The sequence below is a fragment of the Antedon bifida genome, chromosome 7 (assembly GCF_963402885.1).
Source record: "Antedon bifida chromosome 7, ecAntBifi1.1, whole genome shotgun sequence".
Classification (NCBI taxonomy): Eukaryota; Metazoa; Echinodermata; class Crinoidea; order Comatulida; family Antedonidae; genus Antedon; species Antedon bifida.
In genome coordinates, this window is record NC_136232.1 from 418,058 (window position 1) to 437,031 (window position 18,974).

The 18,974-nt window shown below is 33.5% G+C and overlaps 2 protein-coding genes and 1 pseudogene across 14 annotated transcripts; 1 reads left to right on the top strand and 2 right to left on the bottom strand.

The window, feature by feature from the left end:
- The first annotated feature begins 42 nt into the window (after window positions 1–42).
- Window positions 43–16,678, top strand: LOC144848854 (nucleobindin-1-like). Of its 5 annotated transcripts, none has more exons than XM_078705783.1 (12): window positions 43–104; window positions 3,110–3,219; window positions 3,737–3,844; window positions 4,463–4,589; window positions 7,037–7,146; window positions 7,718–7,903; window positions 8,248–8,397; window positions 9,100–9,186; window positions 9,367–9,456; window positions 10,592–10,777; window positions 11,419–11,508; window positions 14,784–16,678. In XM_078705783.1, exons 2-12 carry the CDS (start codon window positions 3,115–3,117, stop codon window positions 15,384–15,386), a joined length of 1,842 nt encoding a protein of 613 aa, XP_078561909.1. In that variant the 5' UTR covers window positions 43–104; window positions 3,110–3,114; the 3' UTR covers window positions 15,387–16,678. The 5 variants fall into 5 exon arrangements, with proteins under 5 accessions (XP_078561909.1, XP_078561910.1, XP_078561912.1 ...); XM_078705784.1 differs by having other exon boundaries at window positions 65–104; window positions 3,106–3,219; XM_078705786.1 differs by having other exon boundaries at window positions 79–157.
- Window positions 8,617–8,734, bottom strand: LOC144849281 (5S ribosomal RNA; annotated as a pseudogene).
- Window positions 16,442–18,939, bottom strand: LOC144848855 (LYR motif-containing protein 5A-like). Of its 9 annotated transcripts, XR_013613940.1 has the most exons (4): window positions 18,834–18,930; window positions 17,945–18,108; window positions 17,028–17,322; window positions 16,442–16,926 (listed from the first exon to the last, which is right to left on the bottom strand). XR_013613940.1 is itself a non-coding variant. In XM_078705790.1 (3 exons), exons 2-3 carry the CDS (start codon window positions 17,993–17,995, stop codon window positions 17,104–17,106), a joined length of 270 nt encoding a protein of 89 aa, XP_078561916.1. In that variant the 5' UTR covers window positions 17,996–18,105; window positions 18,827–18,939; the 3' UTR covers window positions 16,442–17,103. The 9 variants fall into 9 exon arrangements, 8 of the variants coding, with proteins under 8 accessions (XP_078561916.1, XP_078561918.1, XP_078561915.1 ...); XM_078705790.1 differs by having other exon boundaries at window positions 16,442–17,322; window positions 17,945–18,105; window positions 18,827–18,939; XM_078705792.1 differs by having other exon boundaries at window positions 16,442–17,322; window positions 17,945–18,105; window positions 18,831–18,937.
- Window positions 18,940–18,974: the final 35 nt, after the last annotated feature.

An 18,974-nucleotide genomic window follows, 5' to 3' on the forward strand; every position in this document is an offset into this window, starting at 1 on the left:
CGTACGTATACGTACATATAGGCAATTCCATGCCGGATCCGTGTGTATAGCTGCTGTTTATTTTTTCCAAATTCACAATCGTCGTCGAAAAGAGAAACGTCCACGTACGTACTAAGTATTTTTGTCGATAAAAAACAAAAAATAGGATAATAATATAGTATGTAATAGCTGTTTAGTTTAATGTAGGCATAGGCCAAGTTTTTAAAAGTTGTTTAAAGGTTTGTCTTAAGCCTAGGCCTAGCTAGTTAGAGTAGCTCTACAGTAAAGAGTCTAGGCCTAGGCTGGCCTAGTAGGCCTCCTACCGTTAGCTAGGCTAGGCGCTGAACAGACGATCGGGGCGAAGAAAGATCGGGGTCATCATAGAGTCGATCGGGCCCATTTTTTTATGTGGTGTTGTAAAACAGCCGAGAGTATAAACCAACTAGCAGAAAGAAATGTAGTGTGGCTTACCTTTTGAACTGGGCTTGCCTCTTTCATTTTCTAATTCATTGCCCAATCTTTCGGTATCTCGTATAAAAATTAAAACACAGTAAACACACAGTGCCTATTCCGTTGAGTGGTGTCTATTGTATCCGTGTGTACGTTATCCTTTCAAAACCTCAAGAGACCGCTAATTTCTTCAGGACGACCCACATGACCTCTGATCACTCGGTAGACTGAACCATTTTGCGGAGGGGTATTTCACTACACTTCCCCCGATTTTATAAGGCCAGGGCCGGTGCTCGGGTGGTCATTCTGGAACTTGCAGGATGTTCAAATAGTTTCGGTAGCATGTCTCTGACGTTGGATCGTTCTGACTGCCACTTAAGTGCAGGCTAGATGGTGCTGTGGCTAAAAGCCATTTGCGAGAAGACAGAGCAACATCTCCTCCTGTCAGAAACAATCAGCTACTGGAACAGAGTAGTCTGAACCAACCTCCCCACGCACCTAGGCCTTTAGTCGGGAGAGTTGACCATGAGATATATCCTTCTTCGGGTGTACCTTGACCTCCACCTCATACCCGTCTCACCGCAGGCGATGGATCTCAAAGACTAACAGGTTTGATTGATTGATTATTCTTTATTTTTCACACAGAATTCATAACAATATATATCAAACGAAGAAAAGAAAGTACAATAAAGTGTGAACAAGGCCATATACATGGCTGCAGTCGCATGCTCAAGTGTTTACCGGCCGGCCGACCAACCGACATAGTGAGCTGTAGAGTCGCGTTGCACGTGACTAAAAATAGGATAACCACAAGCAAGCAAAGCTTTTTATCTGTTGCACCGTTTCTTAAAATATAAATTTACAAATACATTAAAAATGTTTTCATGTAGTAAATTATAAATTATTAAGGTACAGTACCGGACAGAATTATTGCAGATTTTGAACGCATTGTTCAAGTGTTGACACAGCGTTGAAAATGGCGTTGGTTGTTTCATTTTATTATCTTATAGTCGAAATTTAAATTAATACAGGTTAAATAAACATTTTAGTTGGAATTTTATCACATTTTATGATTAATTTAAATTAAACAATTTAAGCACATTAAATAAACATTTAATTTAAACATTTTAAAATAGTTAAAATTCAAACATATTACAATATTATAAACAATAGTCAAATCTACTCTCGTTGATATCTTTGCTTAAATTTAATCTGTTAATTCCTTCCATCGGAGATCGGACAGGAGCTAAATTAAATACTTCAGTTTTGATTAAGTCCTGACGTGTTGCAATTTCGTCTTTCTTCTTCGGTGAAGTAGTATTCTGTCAATAGTCATGCCATCTTTAGTCGGCCGTTGGTAAAGCTGAGTAGTCGTCGCAGTAAGTTCTGTGGTCATTGTTCAATAGTGGTTGTTGGTTTTGTGCTGCTTATGGCTGCTGTTGTCTGATGGTAGTTTGTTGTTGAAGTGTTGCCATAATGTCCGATACCTGTTCATGTAGCTGTTTGTTTTCGTCCTTCATGTCTTTCAGTTGGTCTTCCACACGTTCTAGTCAAAGTTCAAGTCGGTCTTGGCGACGCTCCGTCTCATTCCCTCCTTCCCATCTTTCACTCGCGAATGTGATTTCCTTGTCGTAGTCGTTGGTCAATTCGGCTAGTGTCTTCCACACGTCCCAGTCGGTCAATTCGGCTAGTGTCTTCCACACGTCCCAGTCGAAGTCCAAGTCGGTCTTGGCGACGCTCCGTCTCATTCTCTCCTTCCCATCTTTCACATGCAAATGTGATTTCCTTGTCGTAGTCGTTGGTCAATTCGGCTAATGTCTGGTCGATGTTGTCGGTGTCATAGATCATAAATCGGTTCTCAAATTCTTGGTCACGGTCAACAGTTGGTGGTAGCGGCGGATGAGTGACTTCTATAATTGTCGCAGCCTACATAAAATATAAACAAAAGAAACTTCATTAATCGAACTGCAAAAATTACGTAATTAATATTATAATTCAACCAAAACCCATTGGCTTGGGACACGCGGGTCGAGTCCAACCAATTCCGGACTTACCAACTTGTCGGACCTCTACCTCCTTCCCACTGTCAGAGGACTCACTCTTGTACGAGGGTGGCGATCTGTGGCGTCGCTGTTCAGGTAGGGCTACGAATCTTACGTGTGACCCTTCCTTCCGCATGTACAGAGTTCCCTCAAGTCTATTTATTTTTTGTAGGCTGCCAGTGCTCCCACCAAGGTGGTGTGATTCTTGTGTAGGATATACTGCCCAGCCTCTGCATTGAAACAGCCCACACAGAATTTCATGACCGCCCTTCGATTTATCCAATCTCTTGGGAGCTCACAGAAAGCCTTCCTCGTTAGGGTGAGTACTCGGTAGCCCTAGTCTTCAATGGATTCCTCTTTGTTGTTTGGCCGCCTCAACTTCACTTGCAAGATCTCAGGAATTTCCTCAGCCTTGAAGTGATCGGCAAAAGCTCCTATAATATGCCTGAAAGATAAACCTCGGTTCATATGAGTGAGGTTAATGAAATAATCAGCTGGGATGCCTGAAACGCACCACTGAAACGCCTCGTGTATCCTCCTATCGCTGAGGCCATATTCTTCAGCATAATTGAGGAACTGCTGCTTGATTAAAATCCAATTATCCCTCCCACTAAACGACAGATTTTTTTTTTAGAGAGCAATTATGAGGTTAGCTTGTCTACTTGCGTTGTGTGCCATTGTTAATGTGGTATACATGAAACCAGTTGTTAAGGAGGAAGATTTGAGTGAAGAAGAGGATGAAGATTTGGTAAGTTAAAGAGATGGGCTATATAATGGTACTACAATGTTGTAAATCATCATCATCCATTACGCTATTCGTATGTCATTAACTTTGCGATCGATGTATTTGCTTTTTTTAATTCTTTGTAAATAAAAAACATTAATTGTTACAGTTACTGTAGACTTTTAAAAGTATATACAGTATTTAAAATAACCAATTTCTATCACTTTATGAATTATTGTATCCATGTTTGTACAAAATGTTAGCACTTGAAACATGCTACTGGCACCATGCTACTTAAATATTCTCGGCGATTCATAAAAACTGAATGGCACCAGCTAACAATTTTAATAGAATTCACATAAAATCCTTTATATCTAAAAGGTCCGAGACTTTTAAGATCAACCAACATGGATTTATAGATTATATTATCCATGCTTCCTCTAGTGAATAAATGTCAACTGGTGGAAAAAAATTAAATGTTCTCATTGCTGACTGATTGCCATCTTATCTTCAGCTGTTCTTGTATTTCTTTTATCTACAGGATACTGGACTGGAATATGACAAATATTTGCGTCAAGTTATCAACATTTTAGAAAAAGACCCTGAGATGAGGAAGAAAATGGAATCTAGTAATTTAGAAGATTTAAAAGTAATTATTTTTATGGTTTATCTAGATCTTATATTTTTATCTAATCACAAAAAAAGCCCTCAATTTTACAATATTACTGAGTATTCTACAATTACAAATGATTTTCAAAACAATGAACAAAACCGTATTCATTTGATTTAGTTGAATGAAACCACAAGGCCTCCATAACATTTTGTTTAGGTACTTTTAGATTGTATGATATTGCTCCAAACACTACCGTACAAGAATGTAGACTGTAATGTCTGTGAATACTACAAACCAATCGTTGTTTTGATTAACATCCAATCACACATACCTCCAAAGCCTCCTAATAATGATATTTTGCATGATCTCCCATCTCCATCTACAGATTCTATTTCTCATAATTGTGCAGAGTTGTTTGTACTCTATGATGTGTTCATGCTTTTATACTGATATTAATTTTTTTCAAATTGGGACCTCTGATCACATTATTTTGGAAATGTGTACAGAACAGAGTCATGGAATTGTTGCAATGCTTGTACAGTAGGTTTAGGATGGAGGTTTATAATGATGTGTTAAGCACTACATTTTCTACCATGCTATACAATTATGTTTAGCTAAGGTACATCATACATTGTGTTATTTATTATTGTACAGAGTGGCAAGCTTTCTTTAGAGTTAGATCAAATGCCAGGTCACTTCCGCAGTAAACTTGATGAACTTAAACGTATGGAAGTACAGCGACTAAGACTCGTTGCTAAGCAGATGATGGATCAAAAACAAGGTATGTTCTTTTTCTCTCCTGTTTTACAATTCTGATTGACAACTCTCAGGTCCGTATGCTGGTTGGGGTGGGATTTGGGACGGAGGGTTACAAGACCCATTCCCTTTCACTAATTTCATTTAGTTGTTGTTCTATAAAAACTTCCATTTCTGACCCAGTATAAAGTCTGCTATGCAGATTGCAACCTTTACAGCATCGAAATTGCTGAGTTTACATACAACGAAATAGAATTTTGTGACGTGTAATGCTAAGCTAGAGAAAAAAACAAGCGCATGAGAAATAACATTATCTAATATTAATAACTATCCATTATATTGGTATTGGTCTAGTTCCAATTCTGAGAAATGGTGTGTCCCATGGCTTGGTTAAACCAAATATGAGGTAAGGTTGGGGAAACACTTTGCACATTACACCTTCTCAATTCTTTGGTCAGGCCAAAAAGTGTATTAAACCATTACAGTATGTTTAAACAATTATATTTATTTGTTTATTAATTATTTATTTGTTTTATTTATGCGGTACAGTATTGTTACTCATTTTACCAGATTTACTTACTTTATGCAATTTTTAATTATTAATAATTTATGTTTTTTATAATTTTAAGTTAAAGGATTCATTGATATTTTTAAAAAAGGTTTGTCGTACGATATTACTGTACATACTTCCGTACACTTCCTTACACTTCCCGATCCTTTTCTGTTTATTTCCTTTAAAATATTCTTTACCATATTGGTATTTTAATTTTGGTGAATTTTATTTTATAACTTATATTGAAACCTTTTATTTTTAATTTTTACTCCTTTTTTTAAATACTATACATTATATTTTCTACTTTTTTATGTAAAATTGATAAATGTTATTTTACAAAGAACAATGTCATTTTTTAAAGCACAGACTTTCAAATATTTTTTTTTCAATAAATTTTATGGAACTTATAAAACTTAATTTTTTATTTATTAAATTATTTATTATTATTTCATACAACATACACAAAGGACGCCCTGTTGGCAACATTCAAAACCTAATCGGCCATGTGGATATTAACGCCCGTGATAATTTTAGTGTACAAGACTTCCAAAAATTGATTTTAAAGGTATCGGTGTAAACTGTGTGGTACCAGATTGCACACATATATCATCATTAATGTGACCATTGATAGTACAGAACACTCTATAATTCAAGATTAGTAATTCAATTAGAAAGTTGAACTTCTTAAAATTTTAAAATGAAATTATTTTTTGTTAACATGATATTCCCTGGTTTTTGTACAGTGCACACAAGCCTTTAGTTATAAATTCTTATCCAGGAAAAGACTTTTTCTATCACAGGTTGAGGAGTGCCTTGAACCTTTGCTGATATTATGGCTATGGTTTGCGGCACCTCTTTGGCAATTTTGTGACAGCTAGTACCTAGGAAATCAGGTCATCATAAATCCTAGAAAAATAACAAAAACATAACAACAAACACATTATTAGTTTTTTAATTGAAAAAGATATGGCCATATGTAGTACTGCTATTATTTCCATCTTTCGACTTAAGCCTTTTTAGTCAAGCTTCTTTGCATGCTCTCAACATGACGTTACCTGATCATTGAAAAATTAAAACCACCTTGTAACCATTTAAATTTAATTAATTATCAACGTAAATTGAAGTAAGAAGTTCAATTACCTCCCATATTTAAGCTGACCTTGAATTGAGGAGTGTCCTGTACTATTTAGTTGTAACCATGCTAGTTGTTTTTTAATTGTTGAATGCATTTAAACAAATTTCCATTTAAATTTTCTATGAAATTCAGAAAACTTTATTTATATATTTCTAATTTTTTACTTTACTATTTCACTCAAAGACATGAAACTCACAATTTATGCTGTGAATCAGATTAGCTGTTTTTTAAATTAAAAAAGTAAGGTTTGTAGTATGTGATTCCTAAGAAAGGAAGTAAAGATGAGAATGTCCTTTGGAGTGAAAGTTGAGGCAAATATAAGCAACCACATTGGTCATTACTAAACATAGACTGGCAGTTGTGAACTTGTACTGAATTTTACTTTTAGCTAATTGTCTTAACTATTTTGTTCTTTTTGGTCTAGTGTGAACCAACAAGCCTGGTTTGCCTTGGTTCACACAATGCCAGTCTAGCGATGACCAATACATTAGATTATGCTTGCTTGTATTTTACAAATTACTTTCCTGGCATTACCCCAGAAGTGTAATAATTGTGTTAACATTCTCTATTTTAAATGCCACGGTATACCGCAAAACTTACTTTACTAGTTTTTCTTCACCATGCAAACCTTTGATCAATTTTTTTTCTTCAAATTTTCATAGAAAAATAAAACAAATGTCATCAAAATGTTATTAAATATTATATATCATTTTCTGTGGATCATTCATTCACACAGTGTTGTATTTGATATTTGCATGCATGTGTTATGTTCTTGTTAATGTAGGCATCCCAGGATCCAATCCTAAAGAACTTTTTGAGAATCTTGTTGGACATGTAGACCCTAAAAGTCCTGACACTTTCAACGAAAAAGATCTTACAAATTTACTACGAAAGGTAAACATTTTTCCAAAAATGCATCATATATTATTTGTTTCACAAATATTTCTGCCAAATAATTAACATCGTAGACCCGGTTAGATCAAGACACAACTTTGCCCTGATTACCAGCTGCATTATGAGAGTATGTTTCCATACATGTTTGATCCAAAAAAAAAACAAATGACTGGGATAATAATGTGAAGCGATTAGAAGCATTGTGCAATAAGCGCTATATAAAAACGAATATTATTATTGAACAAAGTCCCTGAAGCACTAATTGTGACAAAATAGAATGTAATGATATATTTTGTGGTTTCCCTGTCATCTGTACTGTATGCATGAAATTCATACATATTGTGTTTATCATTGAATGTTATATAATTTATAAGTTTTAACTGGGACAAAATTTGGATTTAAGAATACGGGCATTACTTTTGAAAAACAATGTACTTTGACCTGCATAGACATTCAAAGGATTTCCATTTTACAAGAGGCATGTTCGAACAAAGTGCTCTCATTTACATCATAATGTGTTTCGGGAATTTAAAGTTAATTTTCTGTTTTATAATAATAATTTTGTATTCAGGCAACGAAAGATTTAGATGCTGCAGATAAGAAAAGACGAGAAGAATTTAAAAACTATGAAATGGAAAAAGAAATTCAGAGACGAGAACAACTAAAGAAATTGGATGAACAGCAACGTGAGGCTGCTGAAAAGGAATTCCAAGAAAATAAGAAGAAAGCCAAAGAACATGAAAAAATTAAACATCCAGTAAAATACTTTTATTTGTTGATAAACACTTCCATTAAGACCATAAAAGGCCCATTTACACTAGGACGACAAGATTGTAATTGTTTATTTGTTAAACTACTGTGGAGTAGCTTTGCGTTAGGGTGTTGAGTAAAAACCTGCTTCGGGAGAACACAGATAGTATGTAATTTAAATATTGTAAACTTCCTTGTTTGTAGGTATACCAAACACTGAAGCATTTTAACAATTATCTTCAACTGAATAAATTTAATCAAAAATAAATGTATGTAGTAATTTTGTGTTTTATTTGTACTAGGTACACCAACACAGGTGTTGTTAACAATCGTTTTAAATTGTGTTTTCAGGGTAGCAAGGCGCAACTTGAAGAGGTATGGGAGGAAACAGATCACCTTGACAAGGAAGATTTTAACCCAAAGACATTTTTTGCCTTGCATGATACTAATGGTGACGGCAACCTTGATCCATTTGAATTAGAAGCCTTATTTATAAAAGAGGTAGAGTAGAATGTATAATTAAATCTATTTAATTTTTTAATTTATTCATTCCTTTTATGTGACGAGCAATCATTTTATTTTTATTTTATTCAATCGAAACCAACAGCGATAATTACTGCCACTAACAGGTGTAGATACAAACAAAGCCAGGACTTTTTAAAGCGCCTTGATTGGTCCTAACATTGATCAAGGGCTTCTCTCGTCCAGTGCCCCTGGCTCCATATACAGCACGCGATATTCCCAGATGGTCTCCCATCCAAGCTCTAACCAGGCCCAACGTTGCTTAACTTCGGTGCTCTGACGAGAACCGGTGTCTCAACGTGGTAAAGCCGTTCGTCATTCACTTAAAGGTTCCGCACCAAGTTACTTAATAGATTTAATTTCTTTAGAATGTAGCCCACAGTATTCTAGTAGTAGTGATGTTAATTAACAATCTCACGAACTAAACAAAAGACATTTGCTGACCGCTCGCTTTCATTGCTGGACCAAGAACCTGCAATAATTTGCCACTAAACATTTGAATGACTATAATTAGTTAGACTTCTTATTGTAACCAATGTTATTACCATATAAATGGGTGCTATAATGAAAAAATAATTGTAAAAATAATTATTTAAAAAAATAAAAACGTATGTACATATTACATACATTAAAGGAATTTGTTGGCCACATATCCTTACAAAAACAATTACATTTTTGTAGGTTGAGAAAATATACCAAGAATCGAATGCTGATCCTAAAGAGAAGTTTGAGGAACTGGCCAGGATGAGGGAACATGTTCTGCGTGAGGTACAGTAATTCCTCTTACTTTCAAGCCTAATCATTATTATTCAAAAATCCTCCAACAATCGAGAGAAAAAAACAAATACATTCAATATTAAGAGTAGCTCCTAGTTTATTTCTATTGTATTTATATAATAAACCGTATTTGAACATGGTTATGAAGTATGTTGACCATATTCTTTTCAGATTGACACGGATAAAAATAAATTGGTGAGCAGGGAAGAGTTCATGAAAGCTACTGATGAGAGTGAGTTTGACAATGACGATGGATGGGAGGTAAGCAGTTGATAAATTGTTGTCGATTATGTAGAAGTATATGTATGTATATGTTTATTTGATTGTTTTTATACATACCCAGCTGCTACACATTCTGTACTGTATCTCCACATATAGCATTTTATGTACAGTATCATACGTGACTTCTGTAAAACAGTGTCACATATGTATCTTAGGCCATAAGCCTAACCATAACCATTTTACAGCTGCCACATGTGATACATATGTGACACAGTACTACACAATTTGCCTATGATACTGAACACATAGATTTAATACCAACTTATTTTGGAGTGTTTAGTTATCATAAACGTTCCGCTCCCCGTAACTTTTTTGTTGGGGGAGGGGGGTTCTGGAATGACATGTATGGTGTCTTTTCAATAACCTATCTAGAGTAATTCACTTTATGTGAAAATGGAAACAAAAAATAATTATTGTTGTCATAAAGTTTTGTTTTAAGTTTTTATTATTTTTCATTTGAATTTAAATTCAAGGATGTGTTACAGGTAAGAAATTATAGAATAAAATCTGAAATAATTTTATTTCTTCCATTCCTTATTTAACCCTTTATTCCTGTCTACAATTTTGTTGAATATTTTTTTTTTTTACTTTATATGCTTTTGGTTCTAGTATTTTATTAGTTGGGTATAGAATTTAAATACATTTCTAATCTTTTTTTTTTAATACTTCTAAACATGATAAGTCTTATAAGAATTTTTAATTGCTTACTAGGCATATTTTAGTTAATATTAACTTTTTTGAAGAGGTTAAAATTTAGTTATAATGTGTTTTTTTTTATATTTTGATCATAAGTCTTACAAGATTTGCTTCCTAGGCCTGTTTACCTTAACTATTTTAACACCTACTCAGTCAAATTTGTATTTAAATTTTTTGGGGAGGTTAAAATTTAGTTATAATGTGTAAGTTTTAAAGTTTTTAAGTATCTAGGGACAAATGAGAGGAACTATATGTTTTAACCAAGCCAACCCCTATTCAGAGAAAAAATTTCCAATTTCCCGTTTTAGGATTTTATTTATAATAATACACTGTATTTTTTTTGGTTTGGCTAATAAATGAAGGTTTAGTTTAAATTGTTTAGAATCTATTGATTGATGGATTTTATTTTATTTTGTAGGACTTACAACAGGAGGATATGTTTGAGGAGGAAGAATTAGAAGGCTATGAAAAGAAAATGCAGGAACGTGAATTGAGGCGACAACAGCAACGAGAAGAGTTTGAAGCACACAAAGATAAAATAAGAGGGGAACAGGAAAACTTAGCAAAAAATAATCAAGTAAATGAACCAGTTGCTATGGACCAGGTATATAACAATACATTGCTTTGTTTATAAAGATTAACATAGCCAGTATTCTACTTAGTTCTCTAGGGTTCATAATTATCATGGAAATTTGTCACAATCGGAAATTGAGATAAATAATAGGAAAACCCATACAAAGAAATACAAAGTGGTCCTCATAGTAAGCCAGGGGTGTACCTAATGAAGTGTATGGATACGTAGGTGTAGACAAGTTAATAATGGATGGGAAAAACTCAGAGGTTTCTTGGGTTGATGCTGTTCTTAAATTAAGCTGGTTGGAAGGTTTTAAAATAATTATAAGGTGTAGGCTTGGTGGAAAATGTTGAAGGTCAGTGTTTCCACCCACCTACATCCACTCATGTTCTCAAATTGTGAGAATTTATTTCTGAAATGTTTTCGAAAACCTATCGCATTCATACATAAGGATAGATCCAAAATTGATTTAGTAGTTTGGGAGGGTGACCATTGATTTACATAATAGACAAAATCTTTGAATATGACACTAGGTACAACAAGTCAATTGGATACACTAGCCATGTCTATGAATGGCTAAGACACAGTATCGTTGGAAAACACTTATTCAAGCAATAGTTTTTCAACATATACACTTATTATTTTGGATTGATCTATTTTTATTTATGTAGGCAGCTGCAGAGAAGAAACTAACAGACATTCAACAAGGCAGTGATAAACTTCAATTTGACCCTGCTGCTAATCAAGTTGAAAAAAATCAGGTATTATACATTTCTTTTTTTAACTTAATACTACTGAGCACTGAACTGTTACGTAATGTCTTGAAAAACAACAACCAAAGATTTGTTTCAGACTTTGTTTTAATGTAGGTCATCTAATTGTGAATGTGTTTGTCTTTTTACTTTCACTGTGATATTATTCAAACACCTTGCTATAACCTCATAAATGTTTTCATAATCAATTAAAATGCTGTTTATAAATTAGAGTTCATATAAGCACATACTAAGAAGCGTACAGTAAAACAACCATTCATGTTGAGTCTGGCCCACACTACCATTTTGGTCCTCTATTATATCACTCAATTGATCTGTATATTCATTGAAAATATTATACAGTAGTATTATAATCTCTAAGGTACTTTTCGCGGTCATTAAACTTTCACGAATTTTGCGAGTGCTTTAAATACACAACAGTTTCATGCCGCATCATTTTTAAGGAATTGAGTATGCAAAATATAGTACTACTATATATCTACTACTAATAAAGTGATTTTGTCTTTATCGCGTACTGTCACAAAAGACGTTATTATTGCTAAGTGAGAATACCCGATTTTGTTTCTGTACTGTATTTACTACTGCGTCCAGTATCGTCTTTATAAAATGAAGATCGTGTATACAATGGTTGACGCAATCTTGTTATTAATTTTGCTACAATGCATTACTGTATTATCACAGACTACCTGCATTGAATTGAAACACTGTGGTCGCGTCCACGATGGATTGACACGATGTTGTTACATACAAAATTCGCGACAGTTTCATGTCGCTAAAGTAGCTGATGAAACCGTCTCGTGAAAGTTTCATGTCGCAAAATTTCTGGTTTTGCAGTATATTGAAGATTTTACTAATTTTTACTGAGTGTCGCCAACCAACCATTTTGTTCGTCTGCTAAACCAAGGCTATCAAACAACAGAACACGGAGTGCCACTGTTGTTTGATAGCGTTGGCTAAACACTAAATTGTGTATGTGTATTCAAAGATTATAGAATAATACAGGTAATATCTCTATGGTATCATTTGAAGTCATGTTACTAATTGAGATCATAAAGCTAATCATGCTTTTATTGTTGTCTTTGTTAATAGTAAACAATCAAGAACAATCAATAGGTATATGCTTTGTTTATAGTTGTTTGTTTTCTTTTATATATACTGTTTGGTTTGTGTACATTTTATCCTGCTTGTACCCTATAGCACTTACATTAGGCATTTCATCTTAATGGTTTATTTTTCATGTTGAATAAAAACCTACCTACGTGTTACAAAGGTTTTATGTTAAAAACATTAACCTCTTAAAATTACATTATTATGATGAAATTTCTGAACATAAACCCACAGTTGTTTAAAAAGTATGTACAATTATTGGAATTTACCATTTTTGCATGTTGACATCTATGGCTATGTTCAAACTAATAGAGTTATATACTTGACGTACACATATTTGAAACTGACACTACAGATTAGCATTAAATATATCTAGACCAAAAAAGAAGTTATCATACACCTTTTTTTAGATTATCATATCTAATACTTTTTTCACATGTGCATAAATTGTTACAAATTTTAACCAGGTTTGATTTCCTGATTTATTACACATTTCATACACATACATGTTAATACCACGGCAATACACGAGCACATTGTAAGAACTCGGAACATCTTGGAACAAACCATAACAAACACAGGATCTCTCATCAGTGTGTCACAGAAGATTTTTCACAACATTGTATTCATATAGGTTACATGGTTACAACTTCTTACATTTTGCAATTTGAAAAGGTATTAGAACGCAGTGAGTTTGAACATAGCCTAAAATCAGCTTTATTTCACTCCAGATACACCACAGTTGATGATGCAATATTACTGTAACATTTTTTTTCTTAAATTTGGTTGCACTCACAATAACTTATTTTTATACATCCATTAATATACTCATTTATTTTACAGTTTACTTGAATATTAAAATGAAGTTTCACTGAATATTTCAGTGACATAACCTGTTTAATCAAAGACAGTTTTAAAGTTATTTATTTATTTATTTGAGTTGAACAAATGACATAATAATTGATTTACCATTTATTTCATCTTATACCTTACTTCATACTTCATTCTATTGTTGCATGTGGGAAATTGTTGTTATTTGTGTGATTTGTTTTATTCGTTTAGTATTTTGAAATACTGTATTTCCATACAAGAACAAGTCAGCATGTTGTCAAATTTTCATTATACGGGAATTACATATTCAAAAAAATAGGTTGCAACTGTGACTGTAAAATAAATAACGGGTAGTTAAGCCTAGCGGTATACATTGGGAGGCAGAACATAAAAAATCTATTTGTTCCTTTTGAAAAGTAGAAACTTTTACTACACAATCATTGTTAGGTCCTTATTGGTAGAATTTGGTGCCAAATTATAACATTGAATATCGAAATGATACTAATTTAAATCTGATTTTAAATCGTAATTTGTTTAAAAAATATTATTCCATTGTCATTCTCGATATAGTTATTCTAAATATATATTTACATTTCAACTACAGTAATAATATGGTTCTGTACAAAATAGTATCAATTATTATTAATGTGAAAACAGAACATAATCAAGATGTTTGCAATGCCACGACACTGTCTGAATGTGTCACTAAATAATTACTCATTTAAAAACATTTATTTAAAAAAATTCAATGCTTTAAAATTAGGTTTCATCAAAACAAACAATATACACTAAACAGATATTTTGTAGTTTTAGCATTAATATATTTCTTAATAATCGAATGCAGTGTTTTTTAATAAGCTAATTAGATATAACCAGGGAAGAGTTAAATTACAATTTAATTTGTAATTTAACTCTTCCCTGATATAACTAAGTATTATAATAGTAGTTTATTCATAGTTCAAAATTCTTCCATGGTTAATTGTATGCATGTTGTGTATACAGTATTTCTATTTAAAAATGCATGAATATACTATAAAATGTATGAATATGAAAGTGATCATTCCGCATACCATAAAAAATGACAATCCTTTGTATACCCACATTGAACTTGGAATATCAAATCAAACTGAGGGCCAATACAGCAACCATTCATTAGTTGGTTGCATATTTTAAATGATTGGGACAACTGTATTTTACAAAAACAATCTAGCATCCTTGGTTTGGTAGACCAATAATAAAAAATGTAGATGGTATGATCATGGACCTATAAATAATGTTGAATAACAAATAATTTTTATATTTTTTATTTCTATTTTATATTGAAGGCTCAACCAATAGTTAACCACGAAGCTGTCAAATTACACCAACAAGCTAAAGTAAATGAGGGGCAACCAATTCAGAATGATAATTCAATACAAAACAATCAAATTCCCCAAGGACAAGTGATAGAAAAACAACCACCACCACCACCTCAACCACAGGCAGGGCAACCACAGGCAGGACAACCACAAGCTGGGCAACCACCAGCTGGGCAACCACCAGCTGGGCAACCACAGGCAGGGCAACCACAGGCAGGACAACCACAGGCAGGACAACCACAGGCAGGGCAACCACAGGCAGGGCAACCACAGGCAGGACAACCACAGGCTGGACAACCACAAGCTGGACAACCACAAGCTGGACAACCACAAGCTGGACAACCACAGGCAGGGCAACAACCACAGGCAGGGCAACAACCACAGGCAGGGCAACAACCACAAGCTGGACAACCACAAGCTGGACAACCACAAGCTGGACAACCACAAGCTGGACAACCACAGGCAGGGCAACAACCACAGGCAGGGCAACAACCACAGGCAGGGCAACAACCACAGGCAGGGCAACAACCACAAGCTGGACAACCACAAGCTGGACAACCAGTCCCGTAAATAAAATTACTAACATAAAATTTAGTTTGTTTTAGGGCATTCTCAAAGTTTATTTTTAATACAATTACACCGGAAATACATTGAATTAACTTTTGTATAAAATTTGTAAAAGTAGAAAATAATGATTTAATTTATGAATGAATTAATGAATAATTTATCTTTTTGCTGTCTGTCACTTTCATATTAAAACTTGTTAGTTTATTTAAATAACAAAAGCTATGAGAGTCAAATATTGCTATAACATATGTTTCAAACTTCCTGATTAATTATTTAGTATTTCTTAGTTCATAATTTATCAATCTTTTAATATGTTCTTTGCTTATGGAATATTCATTTCATGATTTAGATATTTAGGTCAGTTATCAACAAGTACAAGACAGTGATAAAGATAAATAGATTCTTGGATTCTATATGTAGGGATCTGAATGCAACTTTGTTTAGTATATTAGTTACTTGTTGTTTGGTCTAATTTGTGAGTGTAAAATCTTTTGAAGCACTTTTCATTTTCTTAGAAAGCATTAAATACTTTAGGGCACTTGTTAACAGATTCTTCTGGAAATAAATGAACACTTTAATTTCATTCTAGGAAAAAATGTGTTTAAATTGTGTATGTATTATGTAGTACCACTTTTACTGTACTTGCAAGCCCCGTAGACAGGATATTTTTACACTGGGGTTCATTTTTCAATATATGTAAAGGGAAAACATGAACTTGGCTAGTTAGGCCTATTAATCACTTTCGATAAGGGTCTCTTTTTTTTTAGATGGGCACTTGAGGAAAAGGGGGTTTTGTTAACTGGAGTGGATTGAGGTCAATTGTGTCAGTCCAAAGGGGTCTGGTTAAGTTAACTTTACACTACAGTACTTGAAAACGAATAACACTTTGAAAGCAAGAAATTGCTCATTTTTATTTTAGAAAATGTCAGAAAACCTATTAACAATACAGGCATTACCTGTTCATTCATTATTGTTTTATTTAATTCCTGGGACAGTTCTAATTGCATGTAAAAACATAAGACAATATTAGCCAGCTCAGATGGAATTCATCATACATATTCTTTGCCAACAATTTTATTATCAACTATTGTACATAAGTAACATTTTAAATATCCTAGCTCAACTTGAACTAGTTATGTGCGGAAGATCAGATTTAACATTAACATTGCAATGCAGTATCACCTTTACCATGCCTTGTTGGTGCCCTAAAGATACACTACTAAATTTTATATATAGATGCCAAGCATCATGATCATGTATAACATTAACATACGTTTGAAAAAACACAAAACAAAAACTGCCCCTACAAAACTTGTATTAACTTTCAAATAAATGTCATAAACTAATAAACAAAATGCAGGGAATTTAATCTCCCAATTGTGTGTCCATAGTTAACTGTATTGTGTGTCCATATAGTTAACTGTATTGTGTATCCATATAGTTAACTGTATTGTGTGTCCATATAGTTAACTGTATTATGGGTCTCTTCTGCTCATGAAGTTAAAGAAAACTGTTTTTATTTTATATACACAGCATACAAAAGTATGAATCTCTGTCTGTGAACAAGACCACTTCACTATTAAAGTACTGTTACTCACAGATACCTGTAAACTGTACACTTCAAAAATCTCGTCGTGTAACTAATAATCTTTGAATTTTATTGGGTGGATCAAAAGATACTGTAATTAATGCACCATTTTTGCAAACCATTAGCAATCCCCTATTGCACATGATGGCTATCATAGTAACGTTTCTTTAATGTCCTGTATTTTCTTAGCATATACAAAGCTTCCAATTCTTTGCACACATATTCCCCTCTGGCTATAAGTTCTTCGATTTTCTCAACATCATTGACATCTTTGTTCTTCATGAAAGCAGAATGGCAGCGGGTTCTGAAATATTCTTCCCCTTTTGGATAATCTTTACCTAGATGAATCAACTGTGGAAACAAAGTGAAACATTTATATGTGTTAGGTCAGACAAATCTTGATTAGTTGGTGGGTCAGAAAAATCCCAATCCAGTCAATGTTGAGTTGTGTTGAATTGACTGCATTCAACAGGAAAAGGGAGTAAAATCAATCAATCAAATGGTTTACAAATTACGTTACATAGTTTGTAAACCAAAAAAAATTATAATAAAAAATAATTTTATTCTTCATGTAAGATATCAGCGAAAACGTTTCCTAGGCTGGGTTGAAGCATAAAAACCTGTACAATTTTGTTTGTGCCTTGGTTTAACAACTCCCTGGTTTTGCAACACCTTACGTGTCTGCGTGTCCCAGCAACGCGCTCGAAAAAAACAAAGAAAGTCATGAACGATCGCATAAAAATGTGTCCGGCCTGATCATTATCATTTTAATTTTAAAATTATTTTCAACTTTAATGATTTGAAGATTTACCGCAACTCACCGTAACATTATGTTGATTGGAAAACAGGCTTTAAGCTAAGGCCAAGAGAAATACCATGTGTTTGTATTAGCATCTCTGAGAACTTTTATCTTCAATCATTGATTGCCATTGGTTCATAAAGTGCTTTGGTATTTTAATACTATTTCACTTACATTTCTATACAACTGTTTAACAGCATATCTTAGTTGAGTAGTGCTTGCCATGTTCTATTAATGCCCTCTAATTACAATATTTAATAATTACTATGCTACTGTGTGCCTTGTGTTCATATATTGTCCATTCAGTGTTACTATCTTACAAGTTGTGTACACATCTGCTGAAAAAAAACAAAAACAAACGGTACAGTTAGACACAGTATGTTAAATTTATGAAAGAAGGGATTATCTACAAAGTCAACTACATTAATAGATGGAACAGATTTAACTTTTCTTGTTCCAATATTAACAAAACAACAATTTATAAACAAATTAAATTATTTAAAAAATTTAAAGTTTCGACATGGTAGACTGGGAGTGTTTATCTATACGCCTGTTATTCTGATTTATACCGCCACAGAGTAGTGTACAATTAAATGACTGTGCTTATAGGAAAACGAAGTGGTTAGGAAAACTATTAAGTATTTACATGATACCGATAGCCTTAACGTTTTACTTGTAAAGTAACTTAAAAGTCTTTTTTTAATTGTTCCACAAAATGGGACAGTTGCCATAAATAAATGTCAACAAAACATCTTTTTAAACTGCCACATAATTTTATTATTTCACTAACATATGCCCTGTGGATCGTTTTTCGGTTTTTTATTCCCTATTGTGTTGATCCCTCCGTACTACTCCTGGCTAGCTAGACCTAGTATAATCCGTTCCTTACTGAACTTGCAGCAGAGCCAGGCAATTACATCATCTAGGCCTAGTTAGGCCGGGGCCTAGGGCCAGGCATAATAACAGATGATGATTGGGTAAATATAATATAACTCTTTACACGCCTAGCTAGGGCCAGATTTTTAAACTTAAATTCCTACAAAATAATAAATTTACCTACTACTAGGGCCTAGGCTATATCAATTCTTCACATCAACAGCTGTGTTTTTGTGCGGAAGAAGGTCACCTTTTCTTTTCCTTTTTAAAACATCGATAGAGATCACGTACACACAACATTTTTTGTTTACGTTTTTTATGACATTAC